The sequence below is a fragment of the Heptranchias perlo genome, chromosome 38 (assembly GCF_035084215.1).
Source record: "Heptranchias perlo isolate sHepPer1 chromosome 38, sHepPer1.hap1, whole genome shotgun sequence".
In the NCBI taxonomy this organism is placed as follows: Eukaryota; Metazoa; Chordata; class Chondrichthyes; order Hexanchiformes; family Hexanchidae; genus Heptranchias; species Heptranchias perlo.
The window spans coordinates 17407763-17422805 of record NC_090362.1 but is presented as its reverse complement, the minus strand read 5'-3'; the positions used below and the strand labels follow the sequence as shown (position 1 = coordinate 17422805).

The window sequence follows — 15043 nt, the reverse complement described above, 5'->3', positions numbered from 1 at the left end:
TGCAGCCTCTTTTCACTGATGGCTAGTTGCTAAGGGATACAGGGGGAATAAGTTGAGGCAGTTTCAGCATTGATCTCAGAGGATCACAGTCTCCAGTGTAAAGCCATTTACTTCTGATGATCCCATGCTAGGAGAGAGCTAATGAAAGCTTTGAGGCGAGAACTGCTGACAGGACATTCTTTATAGAGTGAAATAAATATTCCTCTTGCTGACCAACTATTGGGAGGAATAAGACATTGCCACAACAACAACTTGCATTTATATAGCACCTTTTTAACGTTGTAAGACGTCCCAAGGCACTTCACAGATGTGATATGAAACAAAATTTACCACCGAGCCACATAAGGAGATATTAGGACAGGCGACCAAAAGCTTGGTCAAAGAGATAGGTTTTAAGGAGCATCTTAAAAGGAGGAGAGAGAGGCAGACAGATTTAGGGAGGGAATTCCAGAGCTTAGGGTCAAGGCAGCTGAAGGCACGGCCGCCAACGGTGGAGTGATGAAAATCGGGGACTCGCAAGAGGCCAGAATTGGAGGTGTGCAGAGATCTCGGAGGGTTGTAGGGCTAGCGGGAGGTTACAGAGAAAGGGAGGGGTGAGGCCATGGAGGGATTTGAAAACAAGGGTGAGAATTTTAAGAGACGTGGCCGGACTGGCAGCCAAAGTAGGTCAGCGAGCACATGGGTGAACGGGACTTGGTGCAAGTTAGGATTTGGGCAGCGGAGTTTTAGGTGAGCTCTTGTTCAGGGAAGTCAAGAAGCTCAAAAGAAGGTTGTGAGTTTGCTCCCCAAATACCATGAGTCGAGTTTCAGAAGAGGGCGGGTGGATTGTGAATATTCAGCTGTGTGTGGAGCTCTATGGGAGATCAGGGTTCCCATCTCAGGGGAAAGCGATATACCAAGATAGTTGCCCTCCTTCCCGTCAGTCACAAGGCACTCCTAATGGTCAGTCATGGAAACATCTGGAGCTCAGACCACCCTGCCCACCTGGCAGTGGGCAGGACATTTGACGGCAAGTGTTCTGCCTCAGGACAAAAGGGAAAGGAAGATAAACGTGAAACTAGGAGGTGAGAAAACAAAGCAGCTCATCATTGCAGGGAAGTTACCAGTTTGTAAGGAGACAAAAATGTATTGATATTGATACTTTGCACTGACCCACATCAGATTATATACCGTGTATATAACATAGGGTAATACAGGAGTTTGAATGGGTTAGAAGGAGGGCAACTGATTTAAACAGCGAGTGGTTTGTGAATGCTCAGAAACCCACATTTCACAGCCTCGCAAACTTTTTATTTAAAATTGTGGGCAGCAAATGGTACAACATGTGAGGAATGTAGAGACTTGAATGATTAGCCACTGGATATGGTGTTGCACCAATTCACTTGCCCTGTTTAGAAGGTCGGGAAGGAGGTTCAGATGATATCGTAACAGTCAGAAACATCAAAACTTTAAGATGCATTAATGCCTTGAATCGCATTCCTAGTCTTTATCAGAACATAAGAAATAGGAGCAGGTGTAGGCCATACGCCCCGCCTCGAGCCTGTCCTGACATTCAGTCAGATCATGGCTGATCTTCAACCTCAACTCCACTTTCCTGCCTGATCCCCATATCCCAAAAATCTATCTATCTCAGCCTTGAATATACTCAATGACTGAGCATCCATAGCTCTCTCAGAAGGGCTGCTTCACCCAGAACTTTCAGGACAGCTCCCATTGATGGGCTTTTACTTACAATGCCAACCCGTCTTTTCTCTTTCAGATTCTGACACGTCTGCTATTCATTCCTATTATTATTTTCTATAGGCTTTCATGATCCGAAACACAACCATAACTCAAAACTTGTGATAACAGCTGTCTGTTACAAAAGAATACCATACCCTACAAATACTACAGAAATAGCAACCAAGGTCCTGGATGTAAAAGATCCCATCTCACTATTTGAAGAAGAGCAGGGACTTCTCCCTGGGCCAACATTCATCCAACACTGTCCAAAAAAATGTTGTCCTGGGCCAACATTCATCCAACACTGTCCAAAAAAAAAATTAACTGGTCAATCATCTGATTGCCGTTGCTGTGTGCAAAATGGCTGCCACATTGGACTACGCAACAACAACTGCACTTCAAAAAACGAATTCATTGTAGGTGAAGTGATTTGGGGCATTGTGGGGAAACCATATGTGGCACTAAATAAATGCAGATTCTTTTGGTTTCTGCCAGGCAATGAAGTCTTTGTGTGTCACACTGTTGTGCACCAAGAGGTTTTGGAGAAGGGCCAAATATTTTGAACTTTAACCCCTGTTCCCAGACTGTGTGGGTGCCTTGCCAATGCTCCTCCTCATCTGAAGAAGGTGCTCAGGAATAGTCTGGAGGGACTCTCCCCTGTGATTTTGCTTCTTGTGGAAAAAGCAGTTGGCCTCCATTTAGCTCCTCTCTGCAAAGGCATGACTGAGGACCAGGTGCTCACCGTGTACCAGGGACTAAGAGCGGGCACAACCCAGGCCCCACTGCTTCATGACACAAACTGTGCATGTCATGGGCCAGCCCTGGGAATACACGATATTGGTTTCTCACAAATCTAAGTGGAGCTGCAAAGATGTCGAACACATAATGAGTCACATAATGCACTAATTGCCTCACCGTAACAGTTAGAACAGCAAAGAATGCTGCGAGAGCCCACTGGGGAACAGTGCCAGTATTACATTGAGTAGAGCATTAAGCTGTCATGTCTGTGGCTTTCTATCCACTGTAGAGCTGTAATCTGTGCTTAGTATGTACAACAACACCTCACATATGCCAAGTGTGGTTTGGATGACTTTTCTTTGTAGAAAGTTTTTAATAGTTCTTACAGTGACCCATAAGAAATAGGAGCAGGAGTAGGCCGCATGGCCCCTCGAGCCTGCTCCACCATTCAATAAGATCATAGCTGATCTTCAACCTCAACTCCACTTTTCCGCCCATCCCCATAAGGCAATAGCGTAAAAGTTGCCAAGAAAAAAATCTCAGCTTCAGATCATGGTCGTCACACTATAGGAAGGATATTAAGGCTTTAGAGAGGGTACAATGTAGATTTGCTAGGATGCTGCCTGCTATGAGAAAATACAAATATGAAGGACTTGAGAAACTGAGTCTTGTTTTGTTAGATCACAGATAACAGGGCGACATGCTCCAAGTGTTTAAAATTATGAAAGGATGGGAATAGGTAGAACCAGGCTGTTGCCAGTAATTGAGCTGTCAAGAACGAGGGACCGTAGATAAAAGAATAAATGTAAGAGATTTAGAACAGAGGGCAGGAGAAACTTTGTCACACAGAGAGTTGGGAGGCTGTGGAACTCGTTTCCAGGGTTGGTGGCTGAGGCGGAAACTATTTCACATTCAAGATTAGATTGGATAGGTGGATGAGGGGAAAAGAGTGGAAGAGATCTGGGAACAGGGCAGGTGAATGTGATTGGAACTATTTATTTGTGTGGAGGGTAAATGACAACACGGACTGGTTGGGCCGATTGGCCTGCTCCATGTTGTAACCTCTATGTATTAGAATGTATTATGCCTAAGGATTTTATATGCATGGCCCTTAGTGCTATCATCACTAACCATCTCAAATAACTTATTCACCTGAACCGAATCTAATCCCTTCATTATTTTTGTAAACCTCAATCATATTGTCTCTGGGCCTGTGTTTCTGTCATGAAAACAGTCCAACTCCTGGAATCTATCCTGACAATTAATAGCACTAAGATTGGGTGTTATTTATGGCCACCCCCTCTGTACCTCCCCAAAAGCTGTAATATCTCCTGCCATGTATGGGGACCAAAGCTGGACTCAGTATTACCAAAGCCGTGTACAACCTAAGCACAGCGTTCTTAGTTTGTAATTGTATTGTCCTAGGATTACAACCTAAGACCTTGTTTATCTTCCCAATGGTCACATCAGACTGCTGGTGGACCTTTGATGATTTAGCAGCTATGAAGCTCAGATTCCTCTCCTGCTCTATAACCTTTAGCAGGTACCCTTACATTGTATATACACGTCTTCAATAGGCCAAACACAAATGCTGAACACAGCACTTATCCACATTGAGAGACATCTACTACACTTTATTACAGTATTTTAGAAATTAAATGCAATATATCGCCAATTTGAAGCCCGCTATTCTCTCTATTCCTGTGGCTTGCCCTCACTAACACTTCAAAGAATCAGTAAATTATAGATTATTGGTACATTGTCACTGGCATTGCAGTGGGTGCAATTTTCACGCATTGCCATTGGAGAACCTTGTCTGCCAGCAACACGCATTGGAAAACCACGCTGCCTATAACTTCATGGTGTGCAGTGCAAGACAAGGCTCCTGCTGAAAAGTTACCCCCGCTACGTCCTACTGACCTGTGATAAACACCCAGCCGTACAACGAGAGATTGCACTCTCTTGGTTAAAGAACAATTATTCTCTCAAATCTCGATTAAAAACGAAACTCTCATTTATTTGTAAAAAAAAATTCTTTAGCTTTAAAAACACAGGTAAATATAATCTGTCTTTTCATTCGGAGCTATTTAACATTAGGATGGGGATATGTCTGTCATCGGTGGGAGCGATTTGAGGTTTAATGCAACATTAAAGGGGCTTGGCGTATGTGTAATTTTCCTGCAGCATATTGGTGCCAATGTGTGTTTTGTTGGGAAATTTCTTCCAGTGCTATTTTTAGTGAAATCATAAGCCCAGTGTGTGAAACACTTACAAAAAGTGAATAGATAAATCATAGAAATTTACAGCAGAGAAGAGGCCATTCAGCCCATCATGTCTGTGCCGGCCGAAAAAGAGCCATCCAGCCTAATCCCACTTTCCAGCTCTTGGTCCGTAGCCCTGTAGGTTACGGCATTTCAAGTGCACATCCAGGCACCTTTTAAATGCGATGAGGGTTTCTGCCTCTACCACCCTTCCAGGCAGTGAGTTCCAGACCCCTACCACCCTCTGGGTGAAAAAAATTCTCCTCAGCTCCCCTCTAATCCTTCTACCAATCACTTTAAATCTATGCCCTATGGTTATTGACCCCTCTGCTAAGGGAAATAGGTCCTTCCTGTTCACTCTATCTAGGCCCCTCATAATTTTATACACCTCAATTAAACTTCCCCTCGGTCTCCTTTGTTCCAAAGAAAACAACCCCAGCCTATCCAATCTTTCCTCATAGCTAAAATTCTCCAGTCCTGGCAACATCCTCGTAAATCTCCTCTGTACCCTCTCTAGTGCAATCTTATCTTTCCTGTAATGTGGTGTCCAGAACTGTACACAGTACTCAAGCTGTGGCCTAACTAGTGTTTTATACAGTTCTAGCATAACCTCCCTGCTCTTATATTCTATGCCTTGGCTAATAAAGGAAAGTATCCCGTATGCCTTCTTAACCACCTTATCTACCTGTCCTGCTACGTTCAGGGATCTGTATCTCTACACCTCTCAGTATCCTCCCATTTATTGTGTACTCCCTTGCCTTGTTTGCCCTTCCCAAATGCATTACCTCACACTTCTCCAGATGAAATTCCATTTGCCACTTTTCTGCCCACCTGAACAGTCCATTGATATCTTCCTGCAGTCTACAGCTTTCCTCCTCACTATCTTCTTAGTTAGCACGTAAGTAGTAAGAATCTTCTCACTAAGTCAGTAACACATGTGGACGAAAGGAAATCAACAACAACTTGCATTTATAGAGCACCTTCAATGTAATAAAACGTCCCAAGATGCTTCACAGGAGCGATTATCAAACAAGATTTGACACTGAGCCACATAAGGAGATATGAGGACAGGTGACCAAAAGGATAGTCGAAAGAGGTAGGTTTTAAGGATGGTCTTAAAAGAGGAGAGAGAGGTAGAGAGGTGGAGAAGTTTAGGGAAGAAATTCCAGAGCTTTGGGCCTAGGCAGTTGAAGGCTGCCTAGACTCTACGTCACTCCAACTGATTATTAACAGGACTGAAAGAACAGGAGATAATGCCCAGTATGATATTTGTATGTGTGCTTTTAATGGTAGGAGAAAATTCCATCATAAACTGCCTCCATGGCGTGGTTACATTAAATATAATGACATCCTTTGATAAATACATAAATAAAATGATCACACACCTTCTGCAGGATGCATTTTCTTCAGGATGTCATTTTATATCTTGGCTGGATCACAGAGGGGTCCTTGTAATCACGGCCCATTCCTGCTCCCAGATCATCATCTCCACTTGTTAGTACCAGTCACAGGGTTCGTTAAGTGGTTGGCAGCACGTAAAGGTGAAAATTTATGCCGCATTATGTGTAACTTCAGACAATGTAGTATCACAAGCTTTGCTAGCTCGTTAATGGAAATATCAAACGTTGTGCTTTTGATTGGTCGTTGGTAGTCGGGGGTCCTTCTCTGTGATACAGAATATCTCACTTAAATAAATTGAATAGTTGTGGTCAATCAATAGTCAAAGTATGTATAAATTTTTTGGACTCTGTTATGTATTGCATTGTTAAGGTATATTTTGCGTAAATGTTGTCTCTCAATTAAACCTTGTCAGTGCAAACTGTTGCTTTAGCTTTTTTCTTTGTCTACAGAAGCCCCCGTGTAATGCATGTAAATTTATTCTTTTTCAATTTTTTGCTCCTCCTCTCCTGAAGGCACTGACTCTTGCTGGCCACTTGTGGCCCTCAGCTACCTCACCATGCGGGAACTTAGAAAGGAGAGTATGCGGGGCATTACAGCTGGGGTCAATGCTGTCCTCACCTAAGACTCACGCAAACACCTGCCAGCAGGGGTCATGAGATGGGAATAAGGAACAAGTTGATCTCCACCTCTTTCTCCCTCCTTCCCCTCCCCTACATCCAGTATGACACCGATTTTGCGCACTGTCCAGTTGAGCTTGTGGTAACTTCCAGGAAAAGGAAAGGAATCAGGAATTACGCTTCAGAGTTTCTGGAGGGGATCAAAATAGACGACTTCCATTGTGTCAGTTCTGGTTCATCCACAACTTGACGTCAGATGGGCAGTCGGGCATTACAGTGGCAGTTAGATGGGCCATGCCTCTTCTGCCCTGCGGGTACTGGCTGTACGGAAGAGAAAGCCGACCTATTCGGCTCTCTTTTCTCCTCAATTATCTCGTTGAAGAACCTCCCTCCATTATTCCATTTTGTTTTGACCGATATTTTATACCCACCCAATCATTGGATTATTTTGCTTTCCAAAGGTTAGTACTACAGGACTGTATTCACTTTTAGTCACCATTAGATAAGGGAAGCAGTCAAGCCTTGTAGAGAAGAGCCACAACCATGATCCCTGTGTCAAAAACAAGAAAAAAAATTGGAGAAATTAGGGCTGTTTTAGCCTTGAAGGGAAGCGGCTGAGATGGGACCTTGCTGGAGCATGAAAGAGGTTAAATGATATAGAAATGGTACATCTACTTCAAGATAAGCCAAGACACGACCATAGACTAAACCTGGGGAAAGAACAATTTACAATAGATGGCAGGAGAACAACTTCATCCAAAGAGTGAATGGGACAGTGCAGCTAAACAGTTAACAATAAGAATCAAACCTAGACTTCCAACCTAGGGTCCTATACGAAGAACACTCAGCCGGGCAAGACACTAAAGAGCTATATTTTGGCTGCAGAATCTTATCCAAGCAACAGACGGCAGGAGAGGAGGAAAGAAAACTAAAATTACTAGCATTTGAAAGACAATATGTGGATATTATTTAGTATTTTATCATAAAACAATCATTATTCCAGCAAGACACATGATACATCAATATAGATACAGCTCTGGTTATTATAAAGTGTATGTCACAATTCAAAGAAAATCTCATTCTAAATATGTGCCTTAATAAAGTCAATAAAGGAACCAAACACATATTCAGCACATCACCCATGCAGCATGATTGTCACATGTATAAAATTGACAAAGTTCCAATTGCTGACGATCATTTGCCTTGTAATTGCACAAATATTGACTGTGAGTGAAATTCTCCTTAATGGAAAATGTCCGTTATTCTCGGTACTTTTAACAACCCTCTTACAGACTCAAAGCCAAGAGTGCCCACAACTTTGTTCATTACAGAGTAAACCAGCCATTCTCCTGTTTTTCCATTGAAAGACTATATTCCAATCTGTTAACATTGAATTGCGTAGTCCGTTCCATTTAAGTTTCAACATTTTTATTAGAAAGGAAAGTCAAGAGATAAGTGAGGCCGAAGGATTCTCTTAGGTCAGTGATACTCTGTCATTTAGTGTTATGAAGAAAACAATAAGATAAAAGTATGAAATGCACAGTTGGATATGTTTGGACATTGCACAGGCTATAAAGTGTGAGGGGGGGGGATTTTGAAATCAATATACTGGGGGCAGGGAACCAATGATAGTTGGAAAGAGCAGAGCGAGGTTAGCAGTATGGTAATTTTAACTTAGAGGCTTGGACTAAATACTGGTCTCAACTAACATTTGAAGCCATTAGTTTTTCCCAATTGCTGGTCAGGGCCGTGCTTGAAAACATTGGCTTTATGGGGGAAAAAAAACCCAACAGGACCATTCAGGCGTGAACCACAAACCTTCTGTCACACGATTACCTAATGATATTGGCAGCAATTGTACAGAAAACTGTGGCAGAAATCTCCCACTCTTCCAGCTCAGGAAGGAATGTACTGCTAGGAGGCAATGGTGGAGGAATCTCCGAGGAGATGAGGGAAGACGAAGAGAATACATCAACAACTTGCATTTATAAAGCGCCTTTAACGTAGTTAAACGTCCCAAGGCACTTCACAGGAGCAAATATCAAACAAAATTTGACACTGAGCCACATAAGGAGATATTAGGACAGGTGACCAAAGGCTTGGTCATAGAGGTAGGTTTTAAGGAGTGTCTTAAAGGAGGAGAGAGAGGTAGAGAAGCGGAGAGGTTTAGGGAGGGAATTCCAGAGCGTAGGGCCTAGGCAGCTGAAGGCACGGCCGCCAATGGTGGAGGGATGTGCAAGAGGCAAGAATTGGAGGAATGCAAAGATCTCAGAGGGTTGTAGGGCTGGAGGAGGTTACAGAGATAGGGAGGGGCAAGGCCATGGAGGGATTTGAAAACAAGGATGAGAATTTTAAAATTGTGGCGTTCCCAGACTGGGAACCAAAGTAGGTCAGCGAGGGTGATGGGAGAACAGGACTCGGTGCGAGCAGAGTTTTGGATGAACTCAAGTTTATGGAGGGTGGAAGATGGGAGGCCAGCCAGGAGAGCATTGGAATAGTCCAGTCTGGAGGGGACAAAGGCACAGATGAGGGTTTCAGCAGCATATGAGCTGAGGCGGGGGCGGAGACGGGCCGTGTTATGGAGGTGAAAGTAGGCGGTCGTGATGATGGAGCGGACATGTGGTCGGAAGCTCATCTCAGGGACAAATAGGACGCCAAGGCTGCGAATGGTTTGGTTCAGCCTCAGATCGTGGCCCGGGAGAGGGATGGAGTCAGTGGCTAGAGTTTACGACAGGGACCAAAGTCAGTGGCTTCAGTCTTCCCAATATTTAATTGTAATACAAACTGCATTGACTTAGACACGTTTCAGCCAATTTCTCAAAACCAGTTTCTGTAACTTTGATGTTTGGTCCTTGCTGACACATATATTGCGGTATCCAACATTTCAGACTGGACATAGATTCACTCATAGGAACAGGAATTGGCCTCGTGCCTCCTCCGCCGTTCAGTTAGATCATGGCTGATCTTTATCTTAACTCCATCTATCCGCCTTGGTTCCATAACCCTTAATACCCTTACCTAACAAAAATCTATCAATCTGTTTTTGAAATTTTCAATTGACCCCCAGCATCAACAGCTTTTTGGGGGAAGAGAGTTCCAGATTTCCACTCCCCTTTGTGTGAAGAAGTGCTTCCTGACATCACCCCTGAACGGCCTGGCTCTAATTTTAAGGTTATGCCCCCTTGTTCTGGACTCTCCCACCAGAGGAAATAGTTTCTCTCTATCTACCATATTAAATCCTTTAATCATCTTAAACACCTCAATTAGATCACCCCTTAATCTTCTATACTCAAGGGAATACAAGCCTGGTCTATGCAACCTGTCCTCATAATTTAACCCTTTTATCCCCAGTATCAACAAAGTTTGGTCTAACAATGCAATTTGTTGCAATAATGCAATAAAAGGGGAACCACTTTGATGAAAGCATTCTTGGCAAATCTATTTTGTTTGTAATCAAACTTGCAATAAGGATGTAAACTGTGTTGAACCATGCATTTTGTGATGAAACATAAATGACCCAAAACAAAAAAAAGCTTGCCAAACATTATTACATGAAGTGGAGATGCCGGTGATGGACTGGGGTTGACAATTGTAAACAATTTTACAACACCAAGTTATAGTCCAATGATTTTATTTGAAATTTACAAGCTTTCGGAGGCTTCCTCCTTCCTCAGGTAAATGTCAGGAACTCCTCGAAGCCTACGCATTTATAAATCACAGAACAATACATGGTGATTACAGACAGTTTTTGCAACTGCCCGTTGCCAAGGCAATCACCGTGTTCAGACAGAGAGGTGTTACCTACAGAACCCCCGAATATACATTCAACAAAAAAAAACAAACAAACAGGAAAAAAAAGAGAGAGGCAGAAACATCCGGAAGGCAGAGAAAGCCAGCAAATGACCCGTTATATTAAAAACAGATAGCTTTTGTTCGCTGGTGGGCTTACGTGTAGCGTGACATGAACCACTCTCTCTCTCTCTGTTTTTTTTTCCTGTTAGTTTGTTTTTTTTTGTTGAATGTATATTCGGGGGTTCTGTAGGTAACACCTCTCTGTCTGAACACAGTGATTGCCTTGGCAACGGGCAATTGCAAAAACTGTCTGTAATCACCATGTATTGTTCTGTGATTTATAAATGTGTAGGCTTCGAGGAGTTCCTGACATTTACCTGAGGAAGGAGGAAGCCTCCGAAAGCTTGTAAATTTCAAATAAAATTGTTGGACTATAACTTGGTGTTGTAAAATTGTTTACAATTATTACATGAAGACAGTACCCCCTTAAGAGTAATGAGCTCCTTTCATTTCTGTACTTTCAAAGTAAGAGAATTATTCTTAGAATTATGTAAGATTTTTTTTTTAACGACTTTGATTCTTTATCAAAGGACTTCAGATTGTTATTTTTTACTCATGTTCGACCTGTGCAAATTAAAAGGCCTAGGGGATAACAGAAGTGAACATTTAATCGCAGATGACATTGTCCTTCCCTGTGGCTTCTCGTCCTCACTCTGAGCTTCTGATGCTGAGGAGAAGTCAAGAGATGACCTGCTAACATTCAGTGGTGGAACGGGATAGTTTGGCCTGTTGGGAGACGGAGTCCTGCTCTGGGACAAAGTGGCTGAAGACCTGTCTGGCGAACTGGCCTGTTTTGGCTCTAATCGGCTTGTTGACATTCCGCTGAACCAAACCTCCGGATGGGGAGCACTTTCAGAGTCAATGGCGCCTCTCTCCGGCAACGTGGGATCCAAGAACCGTTGCTCGTCTTTCATGCTGGTCGCTGAAGGTGAGGTCATGTTCTCCCTTTGGCGTGGAGATGGGTCTCTGCCTCTCCGGTTGAAAGGTTTAAACTCCTGAAATGAATGTGTTGCCCACGGATTGGAGAGTTGCCCATCGGAAAGCTGTGGGACAGCCACGCTCACTGATGTGTCAACTAATGAATCTTTGCTTTGCTCTCTCAAACTCTGAACGTCCTCTATCTGCTGCTGAACCCTCACTTTCGCTGTTAAGTGAGGAAGACAGTATTAAAAGACTTAAAGCAAAACGTGGCAAGCCATCGATAAAAGCAGAAGAAATTAGAGCAGCTTTACCTTTCATGAGATTTTCATTCTTGTGCCTCAAGGCTTCCATTTCACAAGCCATGGCTGTCATCTACAATGAAATAACGGAGCCTGTTTAGCAAGTCAAGTAGTGCCACTGGTGTCACTATAGTACAGAGAACTATGAGGAATAACTGATGCTTTACAACAACAGCTTGCATTTATATAGCACCTATAACATAGTAAAACATCCCAAGGCGCTTCACAGGACCGTTATCAAACAAAATTTGACACCGAGCCACAGGAGATATTAGGACAAGTGACCAAAAGCTTGGTCAGAGAGGTATGTTTTAAGTAGCGTCTTAAAAGAGGAGAGAGCGGTCGAGAGACGGAGAGGTTTAGGGAGGGATTCCCACGCTCAGGATCTAGGCAGCTGAAGGCACGGCCGCCAATAAGTTGAACGTTGAAAATCGGGGATGTGCAAGGGGCCAGAGTTGGAGGAGTGCAGAGATCTCGGACGGTCGTAGGGCTGGAAGAGGTTACAGATAGGGAGGGGCGAGGCCATGGAGGGATTTGAAAACAAGGATGGGAATTTTAAAATCAATGCGTTGCTGGACTGGGAACCAATGTAGGTCATTTTAATCAGTCAAAAGTCAGTAAAGACTCAGACAAATTAACTTCAAGCCCCCAAAACTTGATGTCAAGCTGTTTAACCTTACATGGCCCTAACCCCAAACCATAAAAATTAACTACATTCACTTTATTATTCCAGGGAAAAGATTACTACATTAAACTCACTGCCAGGATTTGTTATTCCTTACAATATTTATTAGTGAGGACTCCCATCCTGTTAGCTGATCCTACCCCAATTACAAATCTGCTCAAGGGTCACAATGCCTTGATATCATATCATTTAGTTCATTCATCTCTACAGAATTTGTTTCTTCCATTGCCCCCAGCCGTTGTCCTGGGTTGAACCAGATTATTCGCAACCTCCGGTTCTATTCAACCCTGAGCTAAATTTCCAATCCCATGTACTTTCCATCACAAAGACTGCCAACTTCCACCTCTGTAACATGCCCATCTCCACTCCTGCCTCAGGCAACCTGCTGCTGAGAACCTCATTCATGTCTTGATCACCTCCCGAATCGGCTATTCCAATGCTCTCCTGGTCTTCCTCCCATTGTCTACCTTCCATTAACCAGCTCATTCAATACTCCGCTGTAGGTATTCTATCCTGCATCAAGTCCCACTCACCCAATGTGCTCACTGGCCTACATTGGCTCCCAATGCCTCCAATGTAAAATTCTCATCCTCATGTTTAAATCCCTCCACAGTCTTGCTCAAACCTATCTCTGTAACCTCCTCCCCTCCCACAAACTCTCCATCCCTCCAGCTCCGTCCTCTTGCACATTCCTCCTCCCTTCGCCCCACCATTGGCGGCCAATGCCTTCAGCTGCCTAAGCCTCATGCTCTGAAATTATCATCTCCCCCTCCTCCTTTAATACCCTACTTAAAACCTACCTCTTCGACCAAGCTTTTGGTTACCCGTACCAATGTCTCCTCCTTTGGCTCGACTTTCCATTTTTTTTCTGATTACGCCTCTGTGAAGCACCCTGGGGTGTTTTTTGTACATCAAAGGTGCTATGTAAATACGAGGACTTGTTGCTGTGAAATGTTTTTCAATAGCGATACACTTGGAATTATACAGTGCTTTTCAACACACTTGGCATGGAGGACGGGTGGACAGGAGACAGAACATGAGTTTTAGAGGAATGAAGGCACAATCGGTGGAGCAGGCTCGAGGGGCCGAATGGCCTATTCCTGCTCCCACAGGGCCTTGAGCGATCCGAACTCAGCTTCATGTCTTAATCGAAAAGACTGGTCTTAAGGAGCTTTTGAAGGCAGACAGGAGGTGACAAGGGAAGCAGGGCCTGGAGAGGAATCCAGAAGGACAGGGGCATGGTGGCCTCTACACATTGAGCACAAGGAGTAGGTTTACAACAGGATGAGCTGACAGGAATATTGCAGGTATATATTTTATTGGATTAAACATTGTCGAATTCTGAAGAACGTAACATCAGAAGCAAAACAGGTCTTAAAGTGAATGTAAAGCCTACAACTAAACAGCAAATCACATACTTCCACTAATAAATCCAATAAGGAATTTAGGAGAAACTTCTTTACCCAGAGAGTGCTTAGAATGTGGAACTCGCTCCCACAAAGAGTAGTTGAGGCGAATAGCATAGATGCATTTAAGGGGAAGCTGGATAAACACATGAGGAAGGAAGAGAAGGATATGATGATAGGGTGAGATGAAGAGGGGTGGGAGTAGGTGCATGTGGAATATAAACACCGGCATGGACTAGATGGGCCAAAGGGCCTGTTTCTGTGCTGTACTTTCTATGTACTTCACCTCCAGAACTAGGGGTCACAGTCTCAGGATACGGGGTGTGCCATTTAGAACAGAGATGAGGAGAAATTTCTTCACTCAGAGGGTGGTGAACCTGTGGAATTCTCTACCACAGAAGGCAGTGGAGGCCAAGTCATTAGATGTATTCAAGAAGGAGATAGATATATTTCTTAATGCTAAAGGGATCAAAGGATATGGGGAAAAAGCAGGAAAATGGTACTGAGTTAGACGATCAGCCATAATCATCTTGAATGGCGGAGCAGGCCCGAAGGGCCGAATGGCCTACTCTTGCTCCTATTTTCTATGTTTCTATGTCCATTAATTATAGTGAAACTGTGCTATTACAATCCTCTCATTCAGACATAAATTGCTAAACAGGCACTGCATCTGAACGGGAAAGATCGGTTGGCATTTAGAGTAGAGACCTTTCATCAGTCTTCAAAAGGAATAGTCCCACTCGAACCATTCACATTTCTCGCTCAGCGGCTGATGGACCTGCTGTGCATTCCACCATTTTCTGTTTTCAGTTCGAGTTTCCAGCATTTTTGTTTTTTTATTCTTACCTCTTATTTTTTTTTAAACAAACTTGCAGGTTGAAACATCGCCGTGCGGTGCAAGTAACAAATGCAGAACCTGTTGTCCTCTATCTTAGTGGAGGTGTTAACAGCCTCATTTTAAAAGGGATCAGCACTTCATTAAAATGGCGGAGAGAGAAATTTCACAGTGAGGCTTTCGTCCCGAGCGGTGCACAGTGCGGATTTCAACCTATCGATCCCTTGAAGGAAGTCCTGGTCACACAGGTCCTGGTCACACAGGTCCTGGTCACACAGGTCCTGGTCACACAGGTCCTGGTCACAC

At 43.6% G+C, this 15043-nt stretch overlaps 1 protein-coding gene across 4 annotated transcripts in view; it reads right to left on the bottom strand.

The window, feature by feature from the left end:
* Positions 1–5984: 5984 nt before the first annotated feature.
* LOC137304828 (myosin heavy chain, cardiac muscle isoform-like) overlaps positions 5985–15043 on the bottom strand; it is a 96392-nt gene continuing 87333 nt past the window's right edge. For 3 of the 4 annotated variants that reach the window (XM_067973567.1, XM_067973569.1, XM_067973568.1), the window contains 2 exons: positions 11824–11884; positions 10965–11735 (listed from right to left, as the gene is read on the bottom strand). In XM_067973567.1, the coding sequence (XP_067829668.1) occupies positions 11134–11735; positions 11824–11884 (663 nt within the window). In that variant the 3' untranslated portion in view covers positions 10965–11133. Of the gene's footprint in view, positions 6387–7170; positions 7290–10964; positions 11736–11823; positions 11885–15043 lie in introns of those variants that run through there. The other variant, XR_010958643.1, reaches the window with a different exon arrangement.